Consider the following 25,177-nt stretch of genomic DNA (forward strand, 5'->3'; position numbering starts at 1 on the left):
GATATATTTACAGAGCTGAAAGCAAACGGCTTTCTTTCCTTTGAGCCACACTCTAGGTCACCACAAGTGGGAACATGATAAGTTAGAACAGGACACGTTTAAGGCTTTGGCTTTGTTCTGGTTTTGACAAACTAACAGCTCTTTTATCTCTTTTCTTCTAAGCCTCAGCTGCTCCTTACTTGTGGTTCAGGGGCTCTGCTTATTTTTTGAATGATCCTCCTTCAAATCCCTAATTAGGTATCAGTAGCTACTACTTTCCAAGCACTGTGTTGGGGTTTTGGAGGTGCAATGATGACTAATGTGTATCCTAAAGGAGAGCTCAGTTTAGAGGAGAAAAGGTCTGTCTATGGTTTTTGGAAAATAATCTGATTTTTGTGTTTACTTTATGTAATTTTTAAATTACAAGAATAATAGTAAAAAAAAAACAAACAATAATTTAAAAATACAAAAAAGAACAGTAGTAAAAACACTCACTTTCCCAGCATATACAGAAATGCCTCTCTAAATATTTGGGAATTTTTTTGCTTCTTCTTTTTTTTTAAACTCCAAATAAGTTTTTAAAGTTTTTATTTAGTTGTAACCATTTTGTATATACATTTATGGCCTCATTTTTATTCCAATATTATAATGTTAAGATTTCCCATAATATTAAATGTTGTTTTAAGTGGTTTAATAGTTCATTAATTAAGTATGTAAAAAAAGTTAAGTATGTCATTGACTATATACCTATCATTTTACTTTTGGATATTTAGTTTTAGTTTTATCCTTTATAGATACTGCAATTAGCATCTTGATGCATATATGAATTATATTTCAGGCAATTTTCTTAGAGTGATTCTCACTCTAAGAAATTATTTGTTTAAAATATAGAAAATATTTTAAAATCTTGAATTTGACGACCAAGCTGTCTAAACCTCTAAGCTTGTATTTTTGTTTGTTCTTTTCTAGAGATGTGATCTGATAAATTTTCAACATGTATGCAGTATACTTGCCTGAACAATCCCATGGACAGAGGAGCCTGACGGGCTACAGTCCAAAGGGCGACAAAGAGTCGGACACGACTGAGTGAGTGAACAGCGTAGGTACAGCGTGTCTACAGAGCAGACACAAGGAATGCGTTCAGCCACCTTAAAACCTGAGTTCCTTATGCCCTACCACATACCTTTAATAGCATCTCTGGAAGCTATTTATTTACTCAGAGCCAAATCTGTGTAGTTCATTTCTGGGCACAGGGAAAACAAACGTGCCTCAGTGTTTGATGACCCTACAGTCTGTCTCTGGGTTAAAGGAATGGTACTTTTCTGTCTGTTCCAAAAGCAACTAACTGTAAGAGTGTAGAAGCTTAAGAATATTTTAATTAAATAAAAACACACTGAAGATCCTATACCCAGTGGTCCCAAGATCTGCCACACATGCTTAGAAAAGATCAGTGTCAGGTTTTTGATATTTTAATGACACTTCCTTCTCTAGGTTGTGATGAAGATGATACATTTGATATAAAGCAACTGGTGCATTCTAATCACCCAGGAAGTTTTTGCACCCTTCTCTCTTCCTACTAAGAAGACTTTGCATCCCCTTGAGTGGGGTCAAATAGGTGGTGACTAAATCATCCTTTTTTCCCAGTTCCGATACTAACATCATTTGCTTTTCTTTTGATGTGATATTCTTTGAAATAATCAGTATGGAAAGCAGAAAGAATAGTGAGAATTCTGGACTGAAAGGATTTTTGTGAATTCGCTTTGAGGAAGAATACAGTCTTCCATGTGTACTATTTCTCTTTCACCCCAAAGTGAATAGGAACAAAGCTATAATGGTCCAGAGAGATGACACTGTGATGATAAGGTCCTCCTAGAGCTTCAGTGAGAACATGCCCACCTCAACTCTACCCAAGGGGACAGAGTTCAGGACATGATTTCTCATTCACATATCTTGATGGGCTTCCTACGTGGCGCTAGTGGTAAAGAACCCACCTGCCAATGCAGGAGATGCAGAAGACGTGGGTTCCATCCTTGGGTAGGGAGATCCCTTGGAGGAGGGCATGGCAATCTATTCCAGTGTTCTTGCCTGCAGAATCCCATGGAAGGAGAAGCCTGGTGGGCTAATCTTGATGGTTCTAAATAATTATTTTTGAAGATATTTTGAAGGCTTTGAATGACATAAGCATACAGAGAACACAGCACAACTATTATGATTATTTAATCAGATACAATCTTAAGAGTCTTAGTAACCTACCCATAATTGGGTCCTTATTTTCCCCATCATTCCACTCCCAGTTTTAGGTCCATCTACTCCTAAGAGGTAAGGATAAGATGTTTGAAACCTTGAACACCTCTCCAACCCATTTATCTGTGTCTGTTCCAGGAGTTTCTTTTTTGAGGTGTGCAGCAGGGATGGCGGAGCCTGGTAGGCTGCTGTCTATGGGGTTGCACAAAGTCGGACACGACTGAAGTGACTCAGCAGCAGCAGCAGCAGCAGGGTGGAGAATAAGAAGAAAGGGTATCCTACTATGATACAGATACTCTGCTCCAAAATACTCATCCAAAGCGCCAATGAAAAGCCAGAGCTCAAGACAGATGCTCCCTGGTGCATTGATCCTCACTGTTTCCTGCTTGGTGCTAGATCCTCTCACTATCGATCTGTTCCCAGCCAGCATGCCTAAAGGATTTTCTTTTTCTGGCAGTCATCTCCCAGTGAACTGTGCTCCTGAGGGGCACACACTATTCTTTAAAATGATAATGAAACTATTACCTAGTCCGTAGGAACAATGTGAAGATAAAAAGTGTTGATTCACATATGAAAGTTCAGTATATGTAATCTATTATTTTCTGAAATAGATCTCTAGTCTGAAATCTGAATCTATTTTTTGAATTAACAATTGGATATTCTGCGTCTGAGTTTCCCTGGTGGCTCAGACAGTAAAGCGTCTGCCTGCAGTGCAGGAGACATGGGTTCGATCCCTGGGTTGGGAAGATCCCCTGGAGAAAGAAATGGCAACCCATTCCAGTATTCTTGCCTGGAAAATCCCATGGATGGAGGAGCCTGGCAGGCTACCGTCCATGGGGTCGCAAAGAGTTGGACATGACTGAACTACTTTACTTTCACTAACATGTCTTAGTCACTTCGTAATTATTTCTTCTTCCATTTCCTGATGTCTTTCTGATTCCATTACTCTCTTTGCTGTATGAATAATCTTTTAGAAACGTGCAGTAACATATATTGCCCTCTGCTCAAACACCACCAAGATCTTCCCTTTGCACTTGAAATAAGATACTTAAAAGCCCAACATTATTTGGCCCTTGGCCCACATACCCAATTTCCTCTTTTCCCCTCTTTCGGTTCCTCCAGCTACGTCAGCTCACTTTTTTTCCTTGGATGTGTCAGCTGTGCTTCAGCTTGAATCCTTTTGCATTGTCTCTTCCTTCTGCCAAAATATTCTCCCCTCATATTTTTCCATGCCTGGGTTCTCATCGTTATGTTACCTCCTGAATCAATTCCTGTAGGCTGGACTTTAAAATAGACCAGTGAGACTTCTGAGCCATCTGAGAAAGAAGGTAAAGCTAAGGCATATACAGACTAAAACAGCTTCTTTATAATTGATTAAAGTGAATAAGGTAAAGTGAAAGAAAGTGAAAGTGTTAGTCACTCAGTCATGTCTGACTCTTGTGACCCCATGAACTCTAGACCGCGAGGCTCCTCTGTCCATGGAATTTTCCAGGCAAGAATACTTGCGTGTGTAGCCATTCCCTTCTTCAGAGGATCGTCCTGATCTAGGGATTGAACCCACGTCTCCTTCACTGCAGGCAGATTCTTTACTGTCTGAGCCACCAGGGCAGCCCTGAAGGTAAAGGTGACATGTGGAATAAGCATGCTTGCCAGTGCTTATCCTGAGGATTCAGAAGACTCACCCCTGTCCCAGAAATTCCACAGGGCAAGCATCTTTTGAACCACATGAGGACTCATCTGCACAGCACCTGTACACTGAAGGTGTTGAGAACAGAGACTCCTGATCCTGATGGCTGACATATTCAATAACTAGATTCAAAAATTCCCTTATGGTGGGCTTCCCTGGTGACCTGATGGTCAAGAACCCACCTTACAATGCAGGGCATGTGGGTTCGATCACTGGTCGGGGAACTAGGATCCCACATGCCACAGAGCAACCAAGCCTGGGGATTGCAACTACTGAGTCCAAGGGCTCTGAAAGATCTCACAGGACACATGACATCTCACATCTCACAATGTACTGCAGTTGAGATGCAGCACAGCCAAGTAAGTAAGTTAAAAAAGAAAATCCCCTTATGGTTGCTAGCCAATAAGTGTATGATCATTTGGACATGTCTTTTTTCATTGCAATCACTAGTATAAGCATGTGCTTCAGAATCCATAAAATGATGTATATTTTTAGTGGACCAGAAATGGTTTTGTAATAATACTTCAGGATTTTTAAAAAATAGGAATTGTATATTTATTTCTCAACAGAAATATAACTGGGTGTTTAAATCAGTATAAGTCAGAAAGCATGTAAGTAAGTGATCAGACAACACAAGTTCAAATCCCACTTCTGCCCCTTACTAGATAGGTGACTTTGGGCAAGCTGCTTAATTAATCTTTTTATTCTATAAAGTAAGGAAAACTGAGTCTCAATCTCTTGAATTTTTAAACTTTTAAACCCCATTTTTTTTCTTATACAAAATAGAGGTAAGATATTTATTAAACAGGGATATTATAAAAATCAATATGATAATTAACATAAAGGACCTGGAATTTAGTAAGCGGCTCTAATAAGTGTTAGCTGTTTAATTAGCTATACAGTGTGAGAGCTGGACATGCCAACTTGGACTCACTACCACCTGTGATAACTCCTGATATTTTTCTGGAAATTACATTCTTTGAGTCTTAAAGCCTTCCCCTAATCCCTCTTTCCTGGTTGTTATGGATGATATGAATACCCTTGGGGAGCTCAAAAGCCTTGAGCTTATAGAGTCACACATTCTTATTTCATGATAGTTTAAGTTCCCCGAGATCACTATTGTGGAAGAAGAGGCTAAGGATATTAGATAATGGAAAAGAGAATTTTACATAAATTCACACTGTAGGTGCTCCATGGTACCCTAAATGGGAAGGAAACTGCTATATCATGACCTACTTCTTTTTCATATTCTTGTCCCTTACAGGTTATTACAAAATATTGAGGAGAGTTCTCTGTCCGGTACAATAGGTCCTTGCTGGTTATCTATTTTATATATAGTAGAGTGTACTTATGAGTATATTTCTTATACAGGTAATAAATACACATATTTATCAATCTACATTGAAGCCGTTCTCCTGGTGGCTTCTGGGAATATAGAATTTTATTGGACATGGACGGCTTTTGAGTGGGGGACATGGGGAAGGACAGAGAAACAATAGCAGAGGATAAAGGGATCTTGGAGCCAGGCATCAGCCAGAACTTCCCCCTGCTGCGCCGTTGTCACAGAACCACAGCTCCAAGGTTGTGCAACACCTTTAATAAACACTTCCTGAAACGGAGACAAGAATGAACCCTGGGGTTTCGGTCTGTCTCACTTAAGAGGAGGAAGGGGCAGACCAGGAGGGCAGTCTGCTTGAGTGAGAAGAGTGGATCCCAGGCTCCTGGGAGCACCCAGCATGTGGCAACGGCTTCTTCTGACAGCTACCTTACTCCTTGCTCCACTTCCAGGTAGGCATTTAACTCCTTTACAGATTCTGTTAAATACCTGCCTGCTTTTCATCTTCTCCCAATAGTTTTTTTCACCAGCTTTACTAACAGTTTGGCAGGCTTCATCTGTTGTTTTGGGGGGCTCTGACCGATATAAATAGTATAAAGGAGAAACAAAGAGACTTCTTGACCACTATTTACACATCTGATCTAAGAATAGGGAAGTCAGAGGGGAGACTTCATTCACCATTATTTAACCAATGAATATGATCTTTGAGTCAAAGAATGGAAGGCCTCAAAATCAACCTTGTCATTTTTAGAGTAGTTAACGATGAGGCAGATTTGACTGGTTATTACAGTGCAGGAGGCTTCAGAAGGTATCTGTATTATTGTTGGGGCCGGTTTGACTCTATTCATTTTGATCACATTTTTGTATTTGTTGTTCAGTTGTTCAGTCATGTCCCCGACTCTTTGTGACCACATGGACTGCAGCAGGTCAGGCTTTCCTGTCCTTCACCATCTCCCAGGGTTTGCTCCAACTCATGTCCATTGAGTCAGTGAGGGCATCCAACCATCTCATTCTCTTTCGCCCCTTCTCCTCTTGCCTTCTTACCCCTTTTTATATTTAGTCCTCTCATTACTGGTGATAATAAAGACATTGAATTAGAAATAAATATAATGCATTAGAAATAAACATTTCATATTTATAAAGCACTATAATATTATTTGATCAAAACAATGCTGCCATTAAGCTTAAGTTGATCATTCACTTCCATTTTTCTGGTTAGATCAAACATTTGTTGATTGAAAAAAAGGCGCAATATGAAATTTGTGAATCAAGCTTAATTGGGACAAAATGAGGACTATAGTGTGGGAGACAGCCTCTCAGATAACTGAGGAATTGCTCTCAAGAGGTGGGGCAGGGAGATCAGCATATAAGTGATCTTGTTAAAGGGGATGCATGCAATCAACCATACATTTGGGCAGAAGGTTGATCACAAGAAAGTTGCTGCTGGATGTCTCCATTAATGATTTTAGTGCTTTTCTAGATATGGGAAAATGCAAGAAATTAGGCTTATAATATCTTCTCCTAAAAGTATCTAACTATCTGATGGTCTGTTCTGCTAGGTTCTCCCAGAGCCAAGTGTCTCATTTCTCAAGTTTGCCCTGAACTCTTGTTTCAAGCTGTGTATTGAAGATCAGTTACTACAGTGGCTAGTGACTTCGTTCTTGTAGTACCAGATGGCAAGCAACAATCTTTAGTTTAAGAATTCAAAAGTAGGGACTTCCCTGGTGGTACAGTGGCTAAGACTCTACACTCTCAACGTAGGGGACCCTGGTCAGGGAACTGGATCCCACATGCTAAAAGTAAGAAGTTGGGATGCTGCAACTAGAGATCCTGAGTGCTACAAATAGGACCTAGCACAGCCAAATAAATATATTTATAAATATATGTGCATGCGTGCTAAGTTGCTTCAGTCCATGAGATTCTCCAGGCAAGAATACTGGAATGAGTTGCTGTGACCTCTTCCAGGGGATCTTCCTGACCCAGGGGTTGAGCCCAAGTCTCTTACATCTCTGGCATTGGCAGGCAGATTCTTTACCACTAGAACCACCTGGGAAGCCCTTGTATGTTAGATTGGATAACACATTTCCTTTGATTATTTCTGCTTCTAGACCTTATTGAAGTCAGCACATTAGCTTCAGTGCCTAAGACTCCTTCCCTGGTAAACATTTTCTTGGGTTTTAGAATGTTTGTTGGGACCTAGAAATGAGACTAACTTATCAACAAGAAGGATGAGGTTAGGAAGGGAAAGACTCTCTTACCCCTTGCACCCACTCAGTATTTGTCACTAAAAATGATTTTCCTTTTACCCTGGTTTCTGATTTCTTCTATAGACCTGGGAAGGTTTTATATTACATCTTTCAGTATACAACAGTGTTAGGCAAGGAAAAAAAAAAGAAGGAAAGAAATTTTAAAAAGAGGGCATATATTTATACATATAGCTGATTCACCTTGCTGTGAAGCAGAAGCTAACACATTATAAAGTAACTATGCTCCAATAAAAATTAATTTAAAAAAATAATTGTGCTAGATATTTAAATTATTGACTTAGAATTCCTATTTTTTAAAAATCAAACTTACTAGACACCTTCTTTTCCCACATTTTCTGAAAATACAATCACTAAAAACTCTCTGAGGCCCTTTGCTTGGTTGAAACATAAGAATTGTTTGTGTACTAGCCTTATCCAACAGCATAAAGTTCAAGCTGGATCCATTGACAGAATAGCATAGCTGACACTGGGTGCCACCCACATTATAGCCTTTTTGATGAAATTGGGCATACCAACCAGTTCTGTTCCCCTGTCTTTGCATTCACAACTATTGCCCCAAGAGAGACAATATTTTTAGAAGTTGTGTCTAAAAGTACGATATCTCTGAATGCTTGGTGGTGGGGGACCAAGGTTCTGAAGTGGCTTTTGTGAGGATGGGGAGGAGAGTCCTTACAGAAAGCTCACCTGCCCCCCATCTTCCATCTGGGACAGAAAGCTCCCTCTCTTCTTACCTTCCAATGTGTATTTTCAAGAGTGTTTCTATGGTCACTGAAATACCCTGATATCATTCCCATATTAATTTCTTTTCCAGACAAATGTAAGAAGTAGAACAATTTTCACTTTCCCATCTCCCTTTTTTTTTTGTCTGCCCTCATCACCCAGAGAATAAACAAGAGCCACTCCCAGCATACTTTTGCCCAGTTCTTAAATATGTGAAATTTAAAAGATGAGATAAACCAGGCCAACTGTTTGTAATGAGCTTTACAATCCCTCAAGAAAAATAACTTATGAGATTTCCTTGTGGAAAGGGGGAAAAAATTTAAAGAATGTGGCAGGTGCTTGGGGGTGAAGAACTGAGACCAAGGAAAAAGGTCTTTATTTCAGCAGAATACCCAGGGAATATAGTACCTTTTGAAATCACTTTACTTCAAATTAGCAATTTCTTATTGCTTTCATCAGGTAACTAGAAGACTAAGAAGAATATCTGTATTTTAATCTTAATAACCAAAATGATAGACTTAATTAAGATGTGTTTTTTCCCTTAGTGTCTGTACTTTTTTTTTATTACATAAAGTTTAAAATCATCAGATAGTTTGATGGGGTACAGAGAATTCCAGAACTTAAGTCAATGTCATTGCATAAACCCTGATTTGGGGCTCAACATCATGTGTTTAGTTTGGAAAGATACTTCTTTAAACAGTATCTTTGAAAATAAAATGAAAATATCACTATTACATACAAAAGGGCTAAACTCCAAAATGCTCCATGCATATTAAAAAATAAAGTAGCCTTCCAGATTAATGTCAGTTTTATTAATCTTGTAAACAAGATTTAACTTTTTCTAGAGACAGAGAAGAGCTTCCCAGGCGGTGCTAGTGGTAAAGAACCAACCTGCAAGTGTAGGGGACAAGACGGGGCTTTGACCCCCGTGTTGGGAAGATCCCCGGGAGGAGGGTGTGGCAGTCCGCTTCAGTATTCTTGCTGGAGAATCCCATGGATAGAGGAGCCTGGCAGGCTACAGTCTATAGTGTGGAAAACACTCAGACATGACTGAAGTGACTTAGCATGCACACAAGTAAAGACAGAGAGAGGAAGTAAAAGAGAGACAGAAACAGGAAGGAAGAAGGAAGGGAGGGAAGATTCTAGATTAAAAAAGGTAGAGAGACACGAAAATTAAATAAAATACCTGATCCTACACTGGACCCTACAATGGAATGAATAAAATACCAAAAAGGATATGACTGGGTCAATTGAAAAAATTGAAATATAGATGGTAAAGTCTTGGGTCAGTGTTAAATTTCTTAAATTTGATTGCTGGGCTATGGTGGTATAAGAGAATATTCTTATACTTAGGAAATATTGAAGTTTGTAGGAGTAAAGAATTATGGTGTATCTAATGTAACTACTCATCCTCAAATGTTTAGAAAAAAAGTTGTGTGTATATGTATATATACACACATGTATATAACATATTTATATATGTGAGAGACTGAGAATATGCAAAATTTCAGTAAGAACAACCTTAAAACATTGTTGTTTTACAACAATGTGGCTTACAAGAATACTTTATTTCTCCCTCATCAGGATGTTTCGAAAAGGGTGAATCTGTGAATCAGGTAAATCTGGGCAAAGGATATAAAGATGTTGTTTGTACTATTCCTATTCTTGCAACTCTCATGTACATTTGAATTTATTTCCAAATAAAAAGTGCTTAACAGTCCAAAAATGAAAGATTTAACTTTTCTAGAACTATTAAACACTGAAAATAATGATCCAATCCAAACCCAAATAACAATTTTCTTTTTTGATCCAGTTCTGCTAGTTAGAACTAATCTAGTTTGTGAGTTCTGTGGGGGAGAAAAAATCAAGTGTTGAAATGAATTGGTGGAAACATATTGTGTTTTGTCTCAGATTTGTGGACTCCCTGGATAGCAGTTAGTTGTGATCATTCCACAGGCTTCAGAGTAATTAGCCTGATGTTCTCCAGCTGGGAGGAGACTGCAGTATCTCCATCACACTTAAGTATGAATGAGCCAAATAGCATTTGGGTCCATTGGCTCTCTTTTCCTGCTGTATAATCAGTTATATCTCAAGTCTCATTCTTTCGGGGGCTTTCTGGGTTTCAGAAAAAGAAGGGCTGTTAAGGGAAATTCTATCTGTTTTCCTTAGAGCTGTCCTGTGTTCTAAGAGCATGAAGAGCTGGAAATCTGTTCACTTCAAACTGAAGAAAATACGAGAGGTTGCTGGAAGCTTTAGAAAAACTCAGCTAGTTTGGTTTATTCATTGATTTAATTTGGTTGTCCATTGGAAGTGTTTGGCCATCAAACAAAGAGTTGCAAAGACATTTCTCCACAGATTTACATATTTAGACTTCACATTTAAGAGTCAGTTGGTGATTTCTGATTTCATGAAATGTTAGAATTTGGATTATGAACTGGGTGCATGGAGATCAATGTGGACATCAGAGAAAACTTGTCTTGGGTGGATTTGCCTGTTTCCACTCACCACCTCTGGTGGGGAGCATGTGAGCATTATCACCCTCTGCTTTTATAAAATAAAATTAATTGAATAGTTATTTTTTTATGACCTGAGGGCAGCTTGGACTAATATTCCCCATCAGAATAATGTGTATTATGAATGAAAGCCATTTTTCATGCAGCATTTTTAGAAGAGTTACTTTGGTTGCAGCATTGGTGGAATGTATGGCTTCATGAGCTCCACGTAAATGGGACTAATTGTGTCTATTGGACACAATCACCAGATAGCACATGGGTGCCTTTGGTGTATTTATACACAGAGTAATGGGAGGCTATAGGGAATTGTGTTTCTACCATCATTTAATTTCTGAGCAGAGTAATGTCTCTGATTTTTAATAAGCTGTCTAGATTTGTCATAGATTTTCTTCCAAGGAACAAGCATATTAAAAAGCAGAGACATTACTTTGCTGACAAAGGTCCATATAGTCAAAGCTATGGTTTTTCTAGTCGTCATGTATGGATGTGAGAACTGGACCGTAAAGAAGAGTGAATGCCAGAGAACTGATGCCTTTGAATGTGGTGCTGGAGAAGATGCTCCAGAGTCCCTTGGACTGCAAGGAAATCAAACCTGCAAGGAGATCAATCCTAAAGGAAATAAGTCCTGAATATTCACTTGAAGGACTGATGCTGAAGTAGCCAATACTTTGGCCACCTGATGAGAAGAGCCGACTCATTAGAAATGACCCTGATGCTGGGAAAGACTGAAGGCAGGAGGAGAAGCGGACAACAGAGGACAAGATGGTTGGATGGCATCACTGACTCAATGGACATGAACTTGAACAAGCCTGGTGTTCTGCAGTCCTGGGGTCACAAAAAGTTGGATGTGACTTAGCGACTGAGGGACTGAACAACAACAACAATGACAGTTTTCACCAGATGGAAAGAAAATGATTGATTTAATATTCCTTTAAGATTTTGAACTTCAGTTATGAACTTCTAAAACTAATGCTATTATTTTCCTTTACCAAAAATTAACTAGATAAAAATAGAAGATGCCCAGACTGCTTGAACTGTCCTTAGAAATCATTTAATTTGACCACATTTTCTGAACAATTAAAAAACCCAAACTAAACCCAAAGTTAACGTAAGTGTTGATGTCATGGCTTTAAGTGTTTTGGGAATGTTTTTAAAGGTAAATCTTCAGTCAGTGAAAGAAAAGCCATTTTGTTACTTAAGCACTCCATTTTGAACCCAATGAGCTCTTTGACAATTTAATCACTTTTTCTATCCTTCAGAGTTAAATGCAAATGGCTGTAAGAATGGTCAGATGAATGAAAACCATCCTAAAATGATAAAACAAAATCAACATCATTAGGCAATTTTGGAAAGTTTCTACTTTAGTTTCTGAAGAGACTTTGAGAAAATAAACATTTTTCTTCTCTGTAGCATCACTGGGACAGGTATACATTCATGCAAGTTGATTAATGAAAAATACTGTTTTCTTTGCTATAAGATCAACCACAGTCACATAAACTTGTATTATCATAGAATTTAGGTTTGCCTATTTTATTTATTTTTATTATTATAATTTTTAAATTTCTGGCTGCCTTGCGTCTTTTTCCTAGTACACAGGCTCTCAGCACATGTGATCTTAGTTCCCAGGCCAGGGATGAAACCCTTGTCTCCTGCATTGGCAGGCTGATTCTTAACCACTGGATCACCAGGGAAGGCCCTAGATTTACCTATTTTAATAAGCTAAGAATACCCTCTAGTCATTTAAAGCCTTTGCAGTCACAGTTAGGACCTAACTCTGGGTTGGCCAGAAGTTTGAAACCAAGTTGTATACCTTTATTTCCCTGTGCCTACATTCTGTGATGAACCATATGGGCAAATAAAAAAGAAAATAGAAAATTCTTGTGTTAGCTTTGGGAAATCTGAATTTCTCCAAAAAAAACCAAAAAACATGAAAACTTCTAGAAGCAACATTGATATGAGATCTCAAGATGCAGATAGAAAGTTGAAGCCTTCCAATTCTCTTTCAACATAACTGCAGGCTCAAAAATTTCCCTTCCTGACCAGTCCTAGTGTTCCAATTGTCTCCTTCTCCAATTTTCTTTTTCTTTTTTGGTATTTGTTTGCAAAAACATGAAGGTTTGTCTGTACTGCAAAAGCTGGCCCAATCCATGGAGCTGGTACTGGAGACTTTTCCTACTGATTCAGTTTCTTTCACTAGTAAAAAAAATATTGCTGTTGGAAAACCCAACAGAGATATACTTGAATCTGAAATGGCATCCATTCATTATTTAATTTTTATAATACCGTGTAATTTCAGAGTGCTTCGATTTGATTATTCTGACACTGATTAGCTTTCTGGAGCATTAGTTTGATTCCTTCTCTCCTGTCCTGGTTTTTGTCTGTACTGTTTGCTCCATTCCTCTAGGGGATCTTAGCGACAAAGAGAAGTGGGGAAATTCCAAAGAAACATATTTACTAAGCTGAGAAATTATGCTAAACTTTCAGTGGAAAAAATATCTGAAGATATAGGTTAAAGATATGAGAAAAGGAGCGGGTTTCTGATTTTGTTGGTTGTTTCTAAGGGTGGCACTTGTATAACTCTCTCATATAACTCAGTTAAAGCCCCTGCATGTGGCATCATTCATTAGCAATGCCATCAGCAAGGCCATTACCAAGTAGCCTATGTTAGTTCTGCTTGGCTGAATCTTCTCCAACTTTTTTTTTTTTTTTCAGTAAATTCTATAAAAGAGCTTCCAGGAATGAAAAACTATGAAGTTGTTTATCCCAAAAGACTTCATCCGCTACGTAAAAGAGAAGTCAAGGATCCAGGTCAACAGGTACAACTTTTGATTTAATAAAGAATTTTGAATATATGTATATATATATATATATAAGCACACACAAATATATGGGCTTCCCAGGTGTTTCAGAGGTGAAGAATCCACCTACCAATGCAGAAGATTCTGGTTCTAGCCCTGGGTTGGGAAGATCCCCGGAAGAGGAAATGGCACCCCACTCTAGTATTTTTGCCTGGGAAATTCCATGGACAGAAGAGCCTGGTGAGCTTTAGTCCATGGGGTTGCAAATAGTCAGATATGACTTAGCAACTGAGCATGCCCATGTATCTCTCTCTCTCTATAATATAGATATAGATATAGATATAGATATACACACTTCCCTGGTGGCTCAGAGGGTAAAGCGTCTGCCTGCAATATGGGAGATGTGGGTTCAATCCCCAGTACCCTTGCCTGGAAAATCCCATGGACGCAGAAACCTGGTAGGCTACAGTCCATGGGGTCACAAAGAGTCGGACATGACTGAGCAACTTCACTTTCACTTTCATATATATATAAATATATTTCATATATAAGTATATACATTTTTTCTAGATAGACATATACACATTTGTGTATGTTTTTGACCAATATCTTTATTAATCTTCATGATAACCCAACATTCTATTATTAGCTTTATTTTGATGCTAAAATTCTGACAGTTGAAATAAACTATCCAAGGTCACACAGAGAGTAAACTTTAATTACTTATGGCAATTCATAATTCAGTCTGTTACTTTTAAAGAATTTTATACAGTATTTTTTATCTCTATCTATCATCATCTTTAGATACACGGTGGTGGTGGTTTAGTCAGTAAGTTGTGTCCAACTCTTGCGACCCCATGGACCCCTGCCAGGCTCCACATAGAAACAAAACTGTGAACACTAAAATTTAAGTAAAAAAATAAAATATTGTGGGTGAATGCATGCATAGATATGTAGTAAATTAGTATTAATTACTGTAATTAAACACAAAACTTACCCTGCTTTTTTCAAAAGAAGTGGTTATTAAAGTTTGTAGAATTCTTAGCACTTGACGAAAAAACATTCTCAGTCAAAAAACGGAAGCTGAAACATGATGATTCACTCCACAGAAATTTTCTAATTACCTACACCTGCAATTCTTCTGCTGAGAGCCAGGAAAATACAAATATATGAGATGGAAATAACTTTTACATCTACCTACTGTAAGATGAAACTCATGGGAAGTTCCTATTCCCCAACTGGACAAAGTTCCTCACAGGTTATTCTTTCTGACGCAAGCACATGTATAACAACTGAAGTCAGAGAAGACTCTGTTTCCCAAAATAATAGTCTCTCAACAAAACATTTCTGCTAAATTTATATAGGACCCATATGTACTGGCTTTTGAGTCAATATTACTTTCTTCAAAAGCTCTCTGGCAGTATCTAAAAAAATGCCAGCTACCTTTCTTACTGAGTATTTTGAGGTGGAAACCAAGTTCTTGGAAATGATCTTGGTGATTTCTATATTGAGACTTTTGGTCTTCCTTGTGCAAATAATTAATTAGCAACTACTTGAAACATTGAGAATTTCTAATGCCTGACTTAGGGGACCTACATAGATCTCAATCTGAACTGATCACTTCTCAAGGCAATCTGCGTGCAGTGCAGGAGACGCAGGAGACATGGGCTTGATCCTTGTGTCAAAATAATCCCCCAGAGGAGGAGATGGCAACCCAATTACAGTATTCTTGCCAGGAAAGTCTCACAGACAGAGGGGCCTCATGGGCTACGGTCTGTGACTTTGCAAAGAGTCAGACACAACTGAGCACTCACTCACTTAAGGTAAAATAGAGGACTCTTGTACTTATTATTATACAACTGTGCCCCCTGCTGGACCAGAGCACTAAGGCACGAGCATTACCTGTCAGGTGTGCCAAGAACATGGCCCCATCTCTCTGACTTCATCACACTTGTTCAAGTCACTTAAGATTTGAGCTGGAGTGAAGTAATCCTTTGAAAACTTTTCTGGAGGAGGCACTAATAGCCAAGGTAGAATTTTGAAGATTTTATTCATGATTGTATTCTTGATTGTATGTTACATACATGGCATAAAGAGGTTTGAATAAGCTTTTGTGGGATAAGTGAGCAAATAAGTAAACAAATAGATGAATGAATAAGTGGAATACATTTCCTATATACCTCCATAGATGCATATTCAGCAAATACTTAGTCAAGGTCCCTGATGTTGAAACTTACATTCTGAAGTTGATCACTATTCTTCCTAGGATTCTGCCTTCAGATCACACACTTCCTTAGAGGCCAAACCCATCCTGCTGTCAGCCTGTGACCCAGAGTAGGATATCTGGTTACCACACTGTGCTGTGCTTAGTCACTCAGGCGTGTCCCACTCTGCGTGACCCCGCGGACTGTAGCCCACCAGGCTCCTCTGTCCACGGGGATTCTCCAGGCAAGGGTACTGGAGTGGGTTGCCATGCCCTCCTCCAGGGGATCTTCCCTACCGGGATTGAACCCAGGTCTCCCGTATTGCAGGCGGATTCTTTACAAACTGAGCCTCCTGGGAAGCCTGGCACCACAATGCCTCCCCTACAGTGCAAACAATTTCAGACCTTAACTCGGTCCAACAGGGTTTCTAGAGCTAAGATTACCATATGTTGTGATCACAGTTGTGCTACTAGAATTAACTCCCTGGACTTCTGGAGTTTCCTTGGTGTGATCACTTGCCATCCCAGAAGCATCCAGAACCATGACCTTCCCAATCCACCCAGTAGTCCTTACCCATGGTGTTTCCTAGAGGGAAATTTTATTTATATATCCCTGGGCCCAGCTAATCTTACTCTGTGGGCTCCAAGTCATTTCCTTCTAGTAGAATCTCTCCAAATCAAGGTGCCCACTTCCTCTCCCAACTCCTAATTCAGACACACTTCTTACTAGCAGGCCTTGTCCTTCACCATGAACTTCTACTTGAGAAGTGCAGTTGCAATGTTGCCCAGTCCTCACCGTCTAGCGCTCAGTCAACTCAGTCGTGTCTGATTCTTTGCAACCCCATGGTTGGTAGCCCATCAGGCTCCTTTGTCCATGGGATTTTCCAGGCAAGAAAATGGAGTGGGTGCCATTTCCTTCTCTAGGGGATCTTCCTGACCCAGGGATCAACCCCGTGTCTACCGTGTCTTCTGCCTTGGCAGGTGATTCTTTACCACTGAACCACCAGGGAAGCCCTCTTTCTCATAGTCTCTGGTTTTCTTCTTTGCTGTTTCCTTTCATCTATACCCTTGATGCTAATGTCAGCTAAAACTTCCATTCCACAATTATCCTTTCTGAAATAACCTCCAACTAATATTGGGTTGGCCAAAAGGTTCTTTTGTGTTTATATCAGAAAAACCCAAACAAACATTTTGGTCAACCCAATATTTTAGCTTACTATCCACCACAAACCTTTCATGACAGAAAATAGATATTTGAGAAGGCTCTTTTGTATGGAAGGTCAAATCTAGCATTCTCCTGATATTTTCATTCTATCTGGCCTTTCTTAAACCTGAACAAAAAGTGGTGACAATGATTCCCCATGACATTTGTTTTCAACCTTCAGGCTTTTTGCAGCTCCTGTTATTCATGAAAATGAACTGAATAGCAACAGCTTCCCCTCATTTAGACCCACAGTGTAGGATATTTATGGTCCTGGCTTTTTAACACCAGATGAGCCTTCAAAAGCTGATCGCTTAAAGGAAATTTGGGCTGAAATAACTGACTTTGGAGATGGCAAATCCCTGTACAATATTTTGAATGGATGGCCCTTTCTTTTTTTAAAAAAAGTTTTATTTATTTTATTTATTATTATTATTTTGGCTGCGCTCGGTCTTTGTTGCAGTGCACAGGCTTCTCACTGCAGTAGCTTCTCTTGTTGTAAAGCATGGGCTATAAGGCTTGTGAGCTTCAGGAGCTGTGACATCATGGGCTCAGTAGCTGTGACTCATGGGCATAGTTGCAGCTACAGCATATGGAAACTTCTCGAAGCAGGGATCGAACCCGCGTCCCCTGCATTGGCAGGTGGATTCTTATCCACTTTGCCACCAGGGAGGTCTAGATGGCTCTAACTTTCTGTTGTCCTTGGATGAGCTCAGGTCCTATTCCCTTTCTCAGGAGAGGGAAGAGACAGGAAAGCTTGACCTTAAGTGCAACACAGCAGTGGAAACAACTCTCAGCCATAAGTGGTGCTCCATTGCATTTGGTCTGCCATATTGGATCTCTTTAATAATAACAGTGTCCTGGCACTTCCCAGAGAATTGGTAGATATTATATGCCACCATGGCTTATAACCCTGCTTTGTAGAACAAAGTAAGAATTCAGTACATGATAACATCTTTTTAAAATCCTTTGATAGACACCTGTCTCCTCCTGTATACATAAATCTAAACTTAAAATAGTTCTTTTCTACACAGTGTACTGGAAGTGACATTGTCTTCTCTTTCTGAACACCTGAGACTGTATTTTCTTCCTGATGACCTCCTCCTGCCCTCAAGTACAAATTTGTGTTATTTTTCCCATATTCTGTCCTCCACTTAGCCTTGAGAAGACCTGTAGACCACATTAGTGAGGACTTTCTTGGTGGTACAGTAAGAAGAATCTGCCTACCAACGCAGGAGATAGGGGTTCGTTCTATCCCTGGTTGGGATGGTTCCACATGCCATGTGCACCACAACTACTGATCCCATTCTCCAGAGCCCTTGGGCTGCAACTACTGAAGCCTAGGTGCCATGGAGCCCATGCTCCTCAACAAGAGAAATCACCCCAATGAGAATCTTGTGCACCGCAATGAAGAGTAGCCCCCACTCACCACAACTAGACAAAGCGTGCACAGCAACAAAGACACAGCACTATCAAGAAAAGACGTCAGTGACAGGCTTCCAGGTCTTTGGGTCTGTGTGCGTACAAGTTTTTCTTCTCAAACCACTTCCCCATGCTGTGTCACCTGTTCAATTCATATCTTAGCTTTCATTATTTCCTCAGGAAAGCCTTTCCTGCCCTTAAGATATCAGACATCCTACCCTGCTTCCATATTTATGCCCCTTATCACAGGCAACTCACTTTTATTGTGTCTTTTTCACAAGGCTATAAGTTTTCTGATAGTAGGTACCAATTTTTCCTGCTTAGAAGCCCATTCCCAGAATCAAACGGTGTCTGGCATGTAAACTGCACTTAGTCTTTGTAGAATGAGCAACCGGATGGATGGATAGATGACTTGGCATAAAGATCTCAGATAATTTGTCTTTTCAATTGGCAGTCGTTTGATTTGTTCAAAGCAACAGAAGTAGACGTTTGGGATTACAGCAATTACTGGGGGAAAAAAGCAGGCATTGTTTCTAGTGATGAACATAGCCAGATGAATTTGTGTATGTATGTTTTTAATTGCCAATAAATGTTTGTGTATTTTTGCAGGAAAATTTTGAAACTGAATTGAAGTATGAAATGACGGTTAATGGAAAAATTGCAGTGCTTTACTTGAAAAAAAACAAGTAAGTGCCTATACTTCTGATGTTATTCTCACCGACAACCAGTTAGCATATGGAAAGTGTACTAATTGAGTCTGTTACTACCTAGGGGCTCCTGGAAATCTTGGATATTCAGCTTTTACTCTCAATTGACCCAATGGGTTCCTTGAATATTTGTTCCTACTGAAGTAGTAGAGACACATTGAGTAAAACCACAGTTGACTAGTGTTCTGATAGTTGGAGTCATAAAACACAATGCAAGCAGACATATATTTTAGCAACTTCTATGAAATAGCATAGAGTTTTAAATCTTCCCATGCATTATTGCATTTTATTATTTTAACACTGAAAGATTAGAAAAAAGACATATATGTGTTAAATTCTAGAGCCAAAATTCGAGTCAGTGGTAAAATAAAAATCGGGATCCCCTAATTGCAACACCAATTTGCTTTCTACCCACATCCACCAACCTTCCATATTCTCAAACATTTCATTGTCTCTGATTCCTTCAGTCAGTTCATCTAAATTCAACATTGCTTTTCAAACTTCACTGCCTCAGCTCCCATCCAGATCTTGATCATCCTATGTCTACACTATTTCCAAAGTAGTTTTTCCTAGTCCTATTCCTTCAAGCTTTTTTAATCCCTAAACTGTTCAATATAGGAACAGTGAGATGCTTTCCCTCCCTCAAATATTTTACAAAAAGTCACAACTGACTAGAGTATGGAAATAGTTTGATGCAACGGAAATTGTACAGGCTTTGAATTCAGGCAGACCTGGATAGATTCTTTGTCACTATTTAATCTCATCTGAAATATAAGGAAGGTAATACTTAACTTGTTCGGACTGTTGAAATGATTAAACATTACACATAATTTATCTATTCCAGCGGCCAGGATAGAGACAGTATCTAATACATATTAGTTACTCCCTTTTCTCCTTGCCCTGCCTCTTAAAAAAAAATATTCAGACTCCTATTTGCTGGTGAGGCCTTGAAAGAATTTTAAGAAGCTCAGTGGAAATGCTGAAAGGTCCCTAACTGCCAAGTGCAAGTCAATTTTCAATACACTTTCCACTGCTGCAATTGTTAACTGTTACTGGTAACTGACAAGGACTGGGTGAAAAAGGGCAGTCATCCGAAGCTGGTGGTGGGGTGAACCTTGCTCTTCTCAGTCATTTTTATCAACCTTGCCCATTTCAGTTCTATTTTTGCCTCTAATCACCCCTCTGACAAGCATGCAAAGTTTGATGAGGAAACAGACATTTTTGCACACTACTCAGGAATTTCCCTGCCCTTCTCACTCCCTCCTGTTTAAGTACCTCTTTCATGTTGGATTTGTCTTGGGGGACTAGGAGGAAAAGCTCACCACATCCAGGAAAATCTCTCAGTTGAATCACTGGACTTCGCAGTTAGCGTGAATAAAAATGACATTTCTTTTTCTCCCCCAGGAATCTCCTTGCACCAGGCTACACAGAAACATATTATAATTCCAGTGGAAAGGCAGTCACCACGAGCCCACAGATCATGGTAAAGCAGAGTATCCTAGATTCACTGTTAATTGGGGGTGTGACCCACATACCCAGAGGCAGTGTCTTTGCCAGACAAGTAGTGAAAGTGAAATATATGTTGCTTTTTTCAGCTGTAATAATTCATAATTTTTTAATTTTTTTTACTGGAGTAGAGTTGATTTAGAACATTGTAAAGTTGCACAGCAACTTTCAGGTGTATAACAGAAGTGATTCAGTCATTCATATACATGTATCTGTTGTTTTCCAGATTCTTTTCACATATAGGTTGTTACAGATTATTAAGTAGAGTTCCCTGTGCTATAGTTGATTATTATTATATATATAGTAGTAGGTATAAGATGTGGTACATATATATAATGGAATATTACTCAACCATTAAAAGAATTAAATTATTCTAATTGCAGGATATGGATGGACCTAGAGATTAAGTGAAGTAAGGCAGACAAAGATAAATATCATATGATATCACTTTGTGGAATCTAAATAAAAATGATTCAAATGAACTTACAAAACAGGAGCAGTAGTAATTCTTAATAGACCCTCCAACATTTTTACAGTTGGACAAGAACAAACCCATCCCTTGACCACCTTGGTAAGGCTTTCCAGCCTTCAAGCACTCCCTATAGGAGAGCAGGCAGAAGGAGCCTCTTGTTTTCATTAGAAAAGTAAAGAATTACGTGTGTCTGGTGTTTTCAGTCAACGCCAATCACCTCTCCGTGTCATGTAGCCTCTCAAACTCAATCCTATATCCTCAACGTTAGAATTGCAGAATTCTGTGTTTTCCCTAAATAATTTCCACTTTGGACTCTTATTCAGAGAAGACAGGATGGAGAGGTATGAGGGATGTTTTATCTTTGCCATCTTTTCTGAGAAAGCTCTTCAAGAATTCTCTTCCATAGCAATGCAGAGGTTTATGTTGGCCAACACGCTGCCTGTCCCAAAGTAGAAAGGTGAATTTGACTGGACATCCACATGAAAAAGCATTAAGGTTGAGCATTTGCTTCAAGTGGAGACAGAGTTGTTGTGTTAATATTAATCCAGTTAGCCTGGTGGCACTCTTTGGATAAATCAAGAAACAACAACACAATCTGAATAATCCATTCATTGGAAAGAGCTTGTTGGTGTTAGGAAAACTCAATGAACAATTAATTATCCAGGGAAAGAATGAATGTCTGGTATTTCAGGGACTCAGGTTTTAAACTTACATCTATGAGTTTGTTTTTTCCCAGACCCTATTCATCCCTGGCATTCTTCTTCTGCAACAATAAAATTTGCAACAAGGTATAGTTAATGCCTCCTAGGCATTTGGGATCATCAACTAAATGATGAAAATTTTATCCACAAAAGGCTGGTTAAAAAAATTTTTTTACAGCTCTAATTGACTGCTGTTTAGCATAAAATGGTTTGAAAACAGTTTTGATACCATTTCAAGATTTCAAACTCAAATTTAGTTGCTGGTCTAAAATCATGCACACTTGTCCCTTGTCAACCCCCTTTCCCCTTTTTCCTAGGATAACTGTTATTACCAAGGACACATCGTTAATGAAAAAGTTTCTGATGCTAGCATCAGCACATGTAGAGGTCTAAGGTAAGGAAGTCTTCCTGATGGTTTGTGTGTTCCTGTGATGATGATGATGATGATATGTGTGAATAATATAAAGAATCTCAAATATAATGAATTGTACTATAGTTGAGTTTGAATTCTAAAGACTCAAAAATTTTGAAATTTGAAGGAAACATGGCTTTTCTTGATAGCAGTTTATAAATTACATCCCTGAATTGCTTGCAGAGTTGTTTTTGTTTGTCTGCTTGCTTTCAAAATATAGGTTATGGAGTCCTAGTTTTAGAGTCAGAGCCTATAGGGAATGAAACCTCTCTTCACTCTAAACTCTTTCTAGTGTGTTCTATCCATTCCTATGACATCCATTTCTTTCTGGATGTTTATGACTTGCCATGTATCTGTCTACAATAAGATATCTCTTCCGATGCCCAGACTTGATTCTCTCATTTCCTCTTCCATAACTCTATATCTCTCCACATCTGGAGATTTCAAGGAAATCTCAATCTTAATATACTACAAATGGTTTTCTCCCTAATGTGGTATTTTTCCAGTGATTTCCATCTCAGTGAATGTTACAGTCAACCAACCACTTGCCTAATCCGGAAACCTAGGTTCTTTGATGACTTCTTGCCTTTCAAATACACATTTTCAATTAATTTAATGAACCCTGTTGATTATATGTTCTAAATATTCCCTGAGATTATTCACTATAGTCTCTCTCTGCTGCCACATCCTAGTCCCAACTGCCATAATCCTTTATGCAGACCACTGCAAGAAATCACCTAAGTGGAACTTCCCTGATGGTCCAGTGCCTCAGATTCCCTGTTTCTAAGGCAGGGCACCCAGGTTTGATCCTTGGTCAGTAAACTAGATCCCACAAGCCACACTAAAAATCTCACATGCCACAACTAAGACCTGGCACAGTTAAATCAACAGGGTGGATAAATATTGAAATCGTCTAACTTATCTCTCTACACCCACTCTTCTAATTCCATGTACACTTAGTCCAGTCTCCCTACTACTGTATGTTCTTAGACTTTTCCTTCTTAGCAATTATCTGCTGTAATTGTATATATTACATATACATCATATGTGTATTTGTAGATCCAATGTGATCATTTGATTCACTTCCGTCTTCCTCATTTTAATATAAGCTCATTGAGATGAGAGAGTTTGACTCTTTTCCTTTTTACCTTTTGCCCTTGCTCCAATGTCTAGTGAATAATGGGTGCTCCCTAAATAATGGTTAAGTGAATCCTAGCTCAGGACTTCAGCAGAGAGAAGTGAGAAGAAAATGATAATATTCATTGACTGTGTGCTTTGCATCTTATCTCCTTCAGCCTTTACAACTATACTCTTCAGTAGATATTATCATTCCCATTTTGTAGATGGAGAAACTGAGGTTATGCAACTTTAAGTCATAGACCCAGAATTTTAACCCTTGCTATAAGACTCCAAAGTCTCTTTCATTGTCAGTGTACCTCTAGAGCAGACAACGCATGGGAATTGGAAGACCATTGGACTGAGGGTCACAAAATTTCCTTATAGCACCAGCTCTGACATAGCAGTCTGACTGCAGTAGTCACTTCTCCCCAACAGGTCCAGTTTCCTCATAGAGAAAACAAGTTTACGTGGTCTCTAAAGGTGTCTTCAGCTGTAATGTTATACTATATTCCACTGCCCTGAGTTTGGAATCCTTTGGTGACAGTCACTTTTTAGAGTCTACAAGTCTTTAACACTCAAAACTGGAATATTTTTAGGAAGCTTAGACTCTTCTGTTTTTCAGGGGTTACTTCAGTCAGGGAGATCAAAAGTACTTCATCGAACCGTTAAGCCTCACAAACCAGGATGAACAGGAACACGCACTCTTCAAGCACAATCCTGAAGAGCAGAAGACTAACAGCTCCTGTGGGATGACTGACACAATCTGGGCACCTGGGACTCATCTGAAGGCAATACCATCTACCAGTCTGGCTGTATGCCTACTTTTATTTTTTATTTTCAGTGTTCTTATATATCTCATCCTGGTTGCTCTGGGTTCCAGTCCTATTAAATCCAACTGACTGAAACTTTACAGTCATTGTTGAAACTAGCAGGTTACAGAGACATTAAAACCTCATTGTACATTGATGATTTATTTAATAGGTACATATGGATCTGGAGAAGGAAATGGCAACCCACTCCAGTATTGTTACCTGGGAAATCCCGTGGACAGAAGAGCCTGGTGGGCTACAGTTCATGGGGTCGCAAAGAGTTGGACATGACTTAGCGAATAAACAACAAAAATGACTGTTATTAACAATCTGTTGTGTTCAAGGGTTAAAAAGATGCATAGATGTAATGCTGGTCTCCTAGAAGCAGACAACTTTCACAATGCTGCATCATACAACAATGGGATAAAGTATTATTATTGCTTTGAGATAAAATACCCTGTTGTCTCCATGAATGAATTTATTCAACAGATCTTTCTTAAACTACTGCTGTAAGTCTTGGGGATATGGCAGTGAGCAAAATAAATATGGGATCTGCAGCTTAGAATATTCTGTTATACCTGGAATTCAGCTTCTGGTCACACAAGAAAATGAACGTGGCTTGTGTTGGAAGTGTTAGTTGCTCAGTTGTGTCCAGCTCTATTTGACCCTATGTACTATTGCCTGCCATGCTCTTCTGTCCATGGAATTCTCCAGGCAAAAATACTGGAGTGGGTAGTCAGTACCAGAGGATGAGTCCAACCCGGGGAATGAACCCGGGTTTCCCACTTTTCAGGCAGATTCTTTATCTTCTGAGTCACCATGAAGCCAGCATGGAAACTATAAAATGTATACACAAAAACTTTTTCATCATTACCTTCATTTTCTTCAGGATATATTTCACATCCAATCATCTCTTATACATGTTCTCAGAATCCATAAGACCTGGACAGAAGAGGTCTGAATAAAATAGAATCTCTGTTGGATTCAATTTTCTGTGGGTTTAAATTCTACCAGGCTTCCCAGGTGGTTCAGCAGTAAAGAATCCACCTGCTATTGCAGGAGACACGCGTTTGATCCCTGG

At 39.0% G+C, this 25,177-nt stretch overlaps 1 protein-coding gene across 1 annotated transcript in view; it reads left to right on the forward strand.

Moving 5' to 3' along the window:
• Window positions 1–5,579: 5,579 nt before the first annotated feature.
• ADAM28 (ADAM metallopeptidase domain 28) overlaps window positions 5,580–25,177 on the forward strand; it is a 72,399-nt gene continuing 52,801 nt past the window's right edge. Inside the window, exons 1-6 of the mRNA XM_043453489.1 lie at window positions 5,580–5,698; window positions 13,459–13,562; window positions 18,980–19,056; window positions 20,482–20,560; window positions 22,074–22,150; window positions 23,910–24,099. Of these exons, the coding sequence (XP_043309424.1) occupies window positions 5,647–5,698; window positions 13,459–13,562; window positions 18,980–19,056; window positions 20,482–20,560; window positions 22,074–22,150; window positions 23,910–24,099 (579 nt within the window). The 5' untranslated portion in view covers window positions 5,580–5,646. The remainder of the gene's footprint in view (window positions 5,699–13,458; window positions 13,563–18,979; window positions 19,057–20,481; window positions 20,561–22,073; window positions 22,151–23,909; window positions 24,100–25,177) is intronic.

The sequence above is a fragment of the Cervus canadensis genome, chromosome 30 (genome assembly GCF_019320065.1).
Source record: "Cervus canadensis isolate Bull #8, Minnesota chromosome 30, ASM1932006v1, whole genome shotgun sequence".
Taxonomy (NCBI): Eukaryota; Metazoa; Chordata; class Mammalia; order Artiodactyla; family Cervidae; genus Cervus; species Cervus canadensis.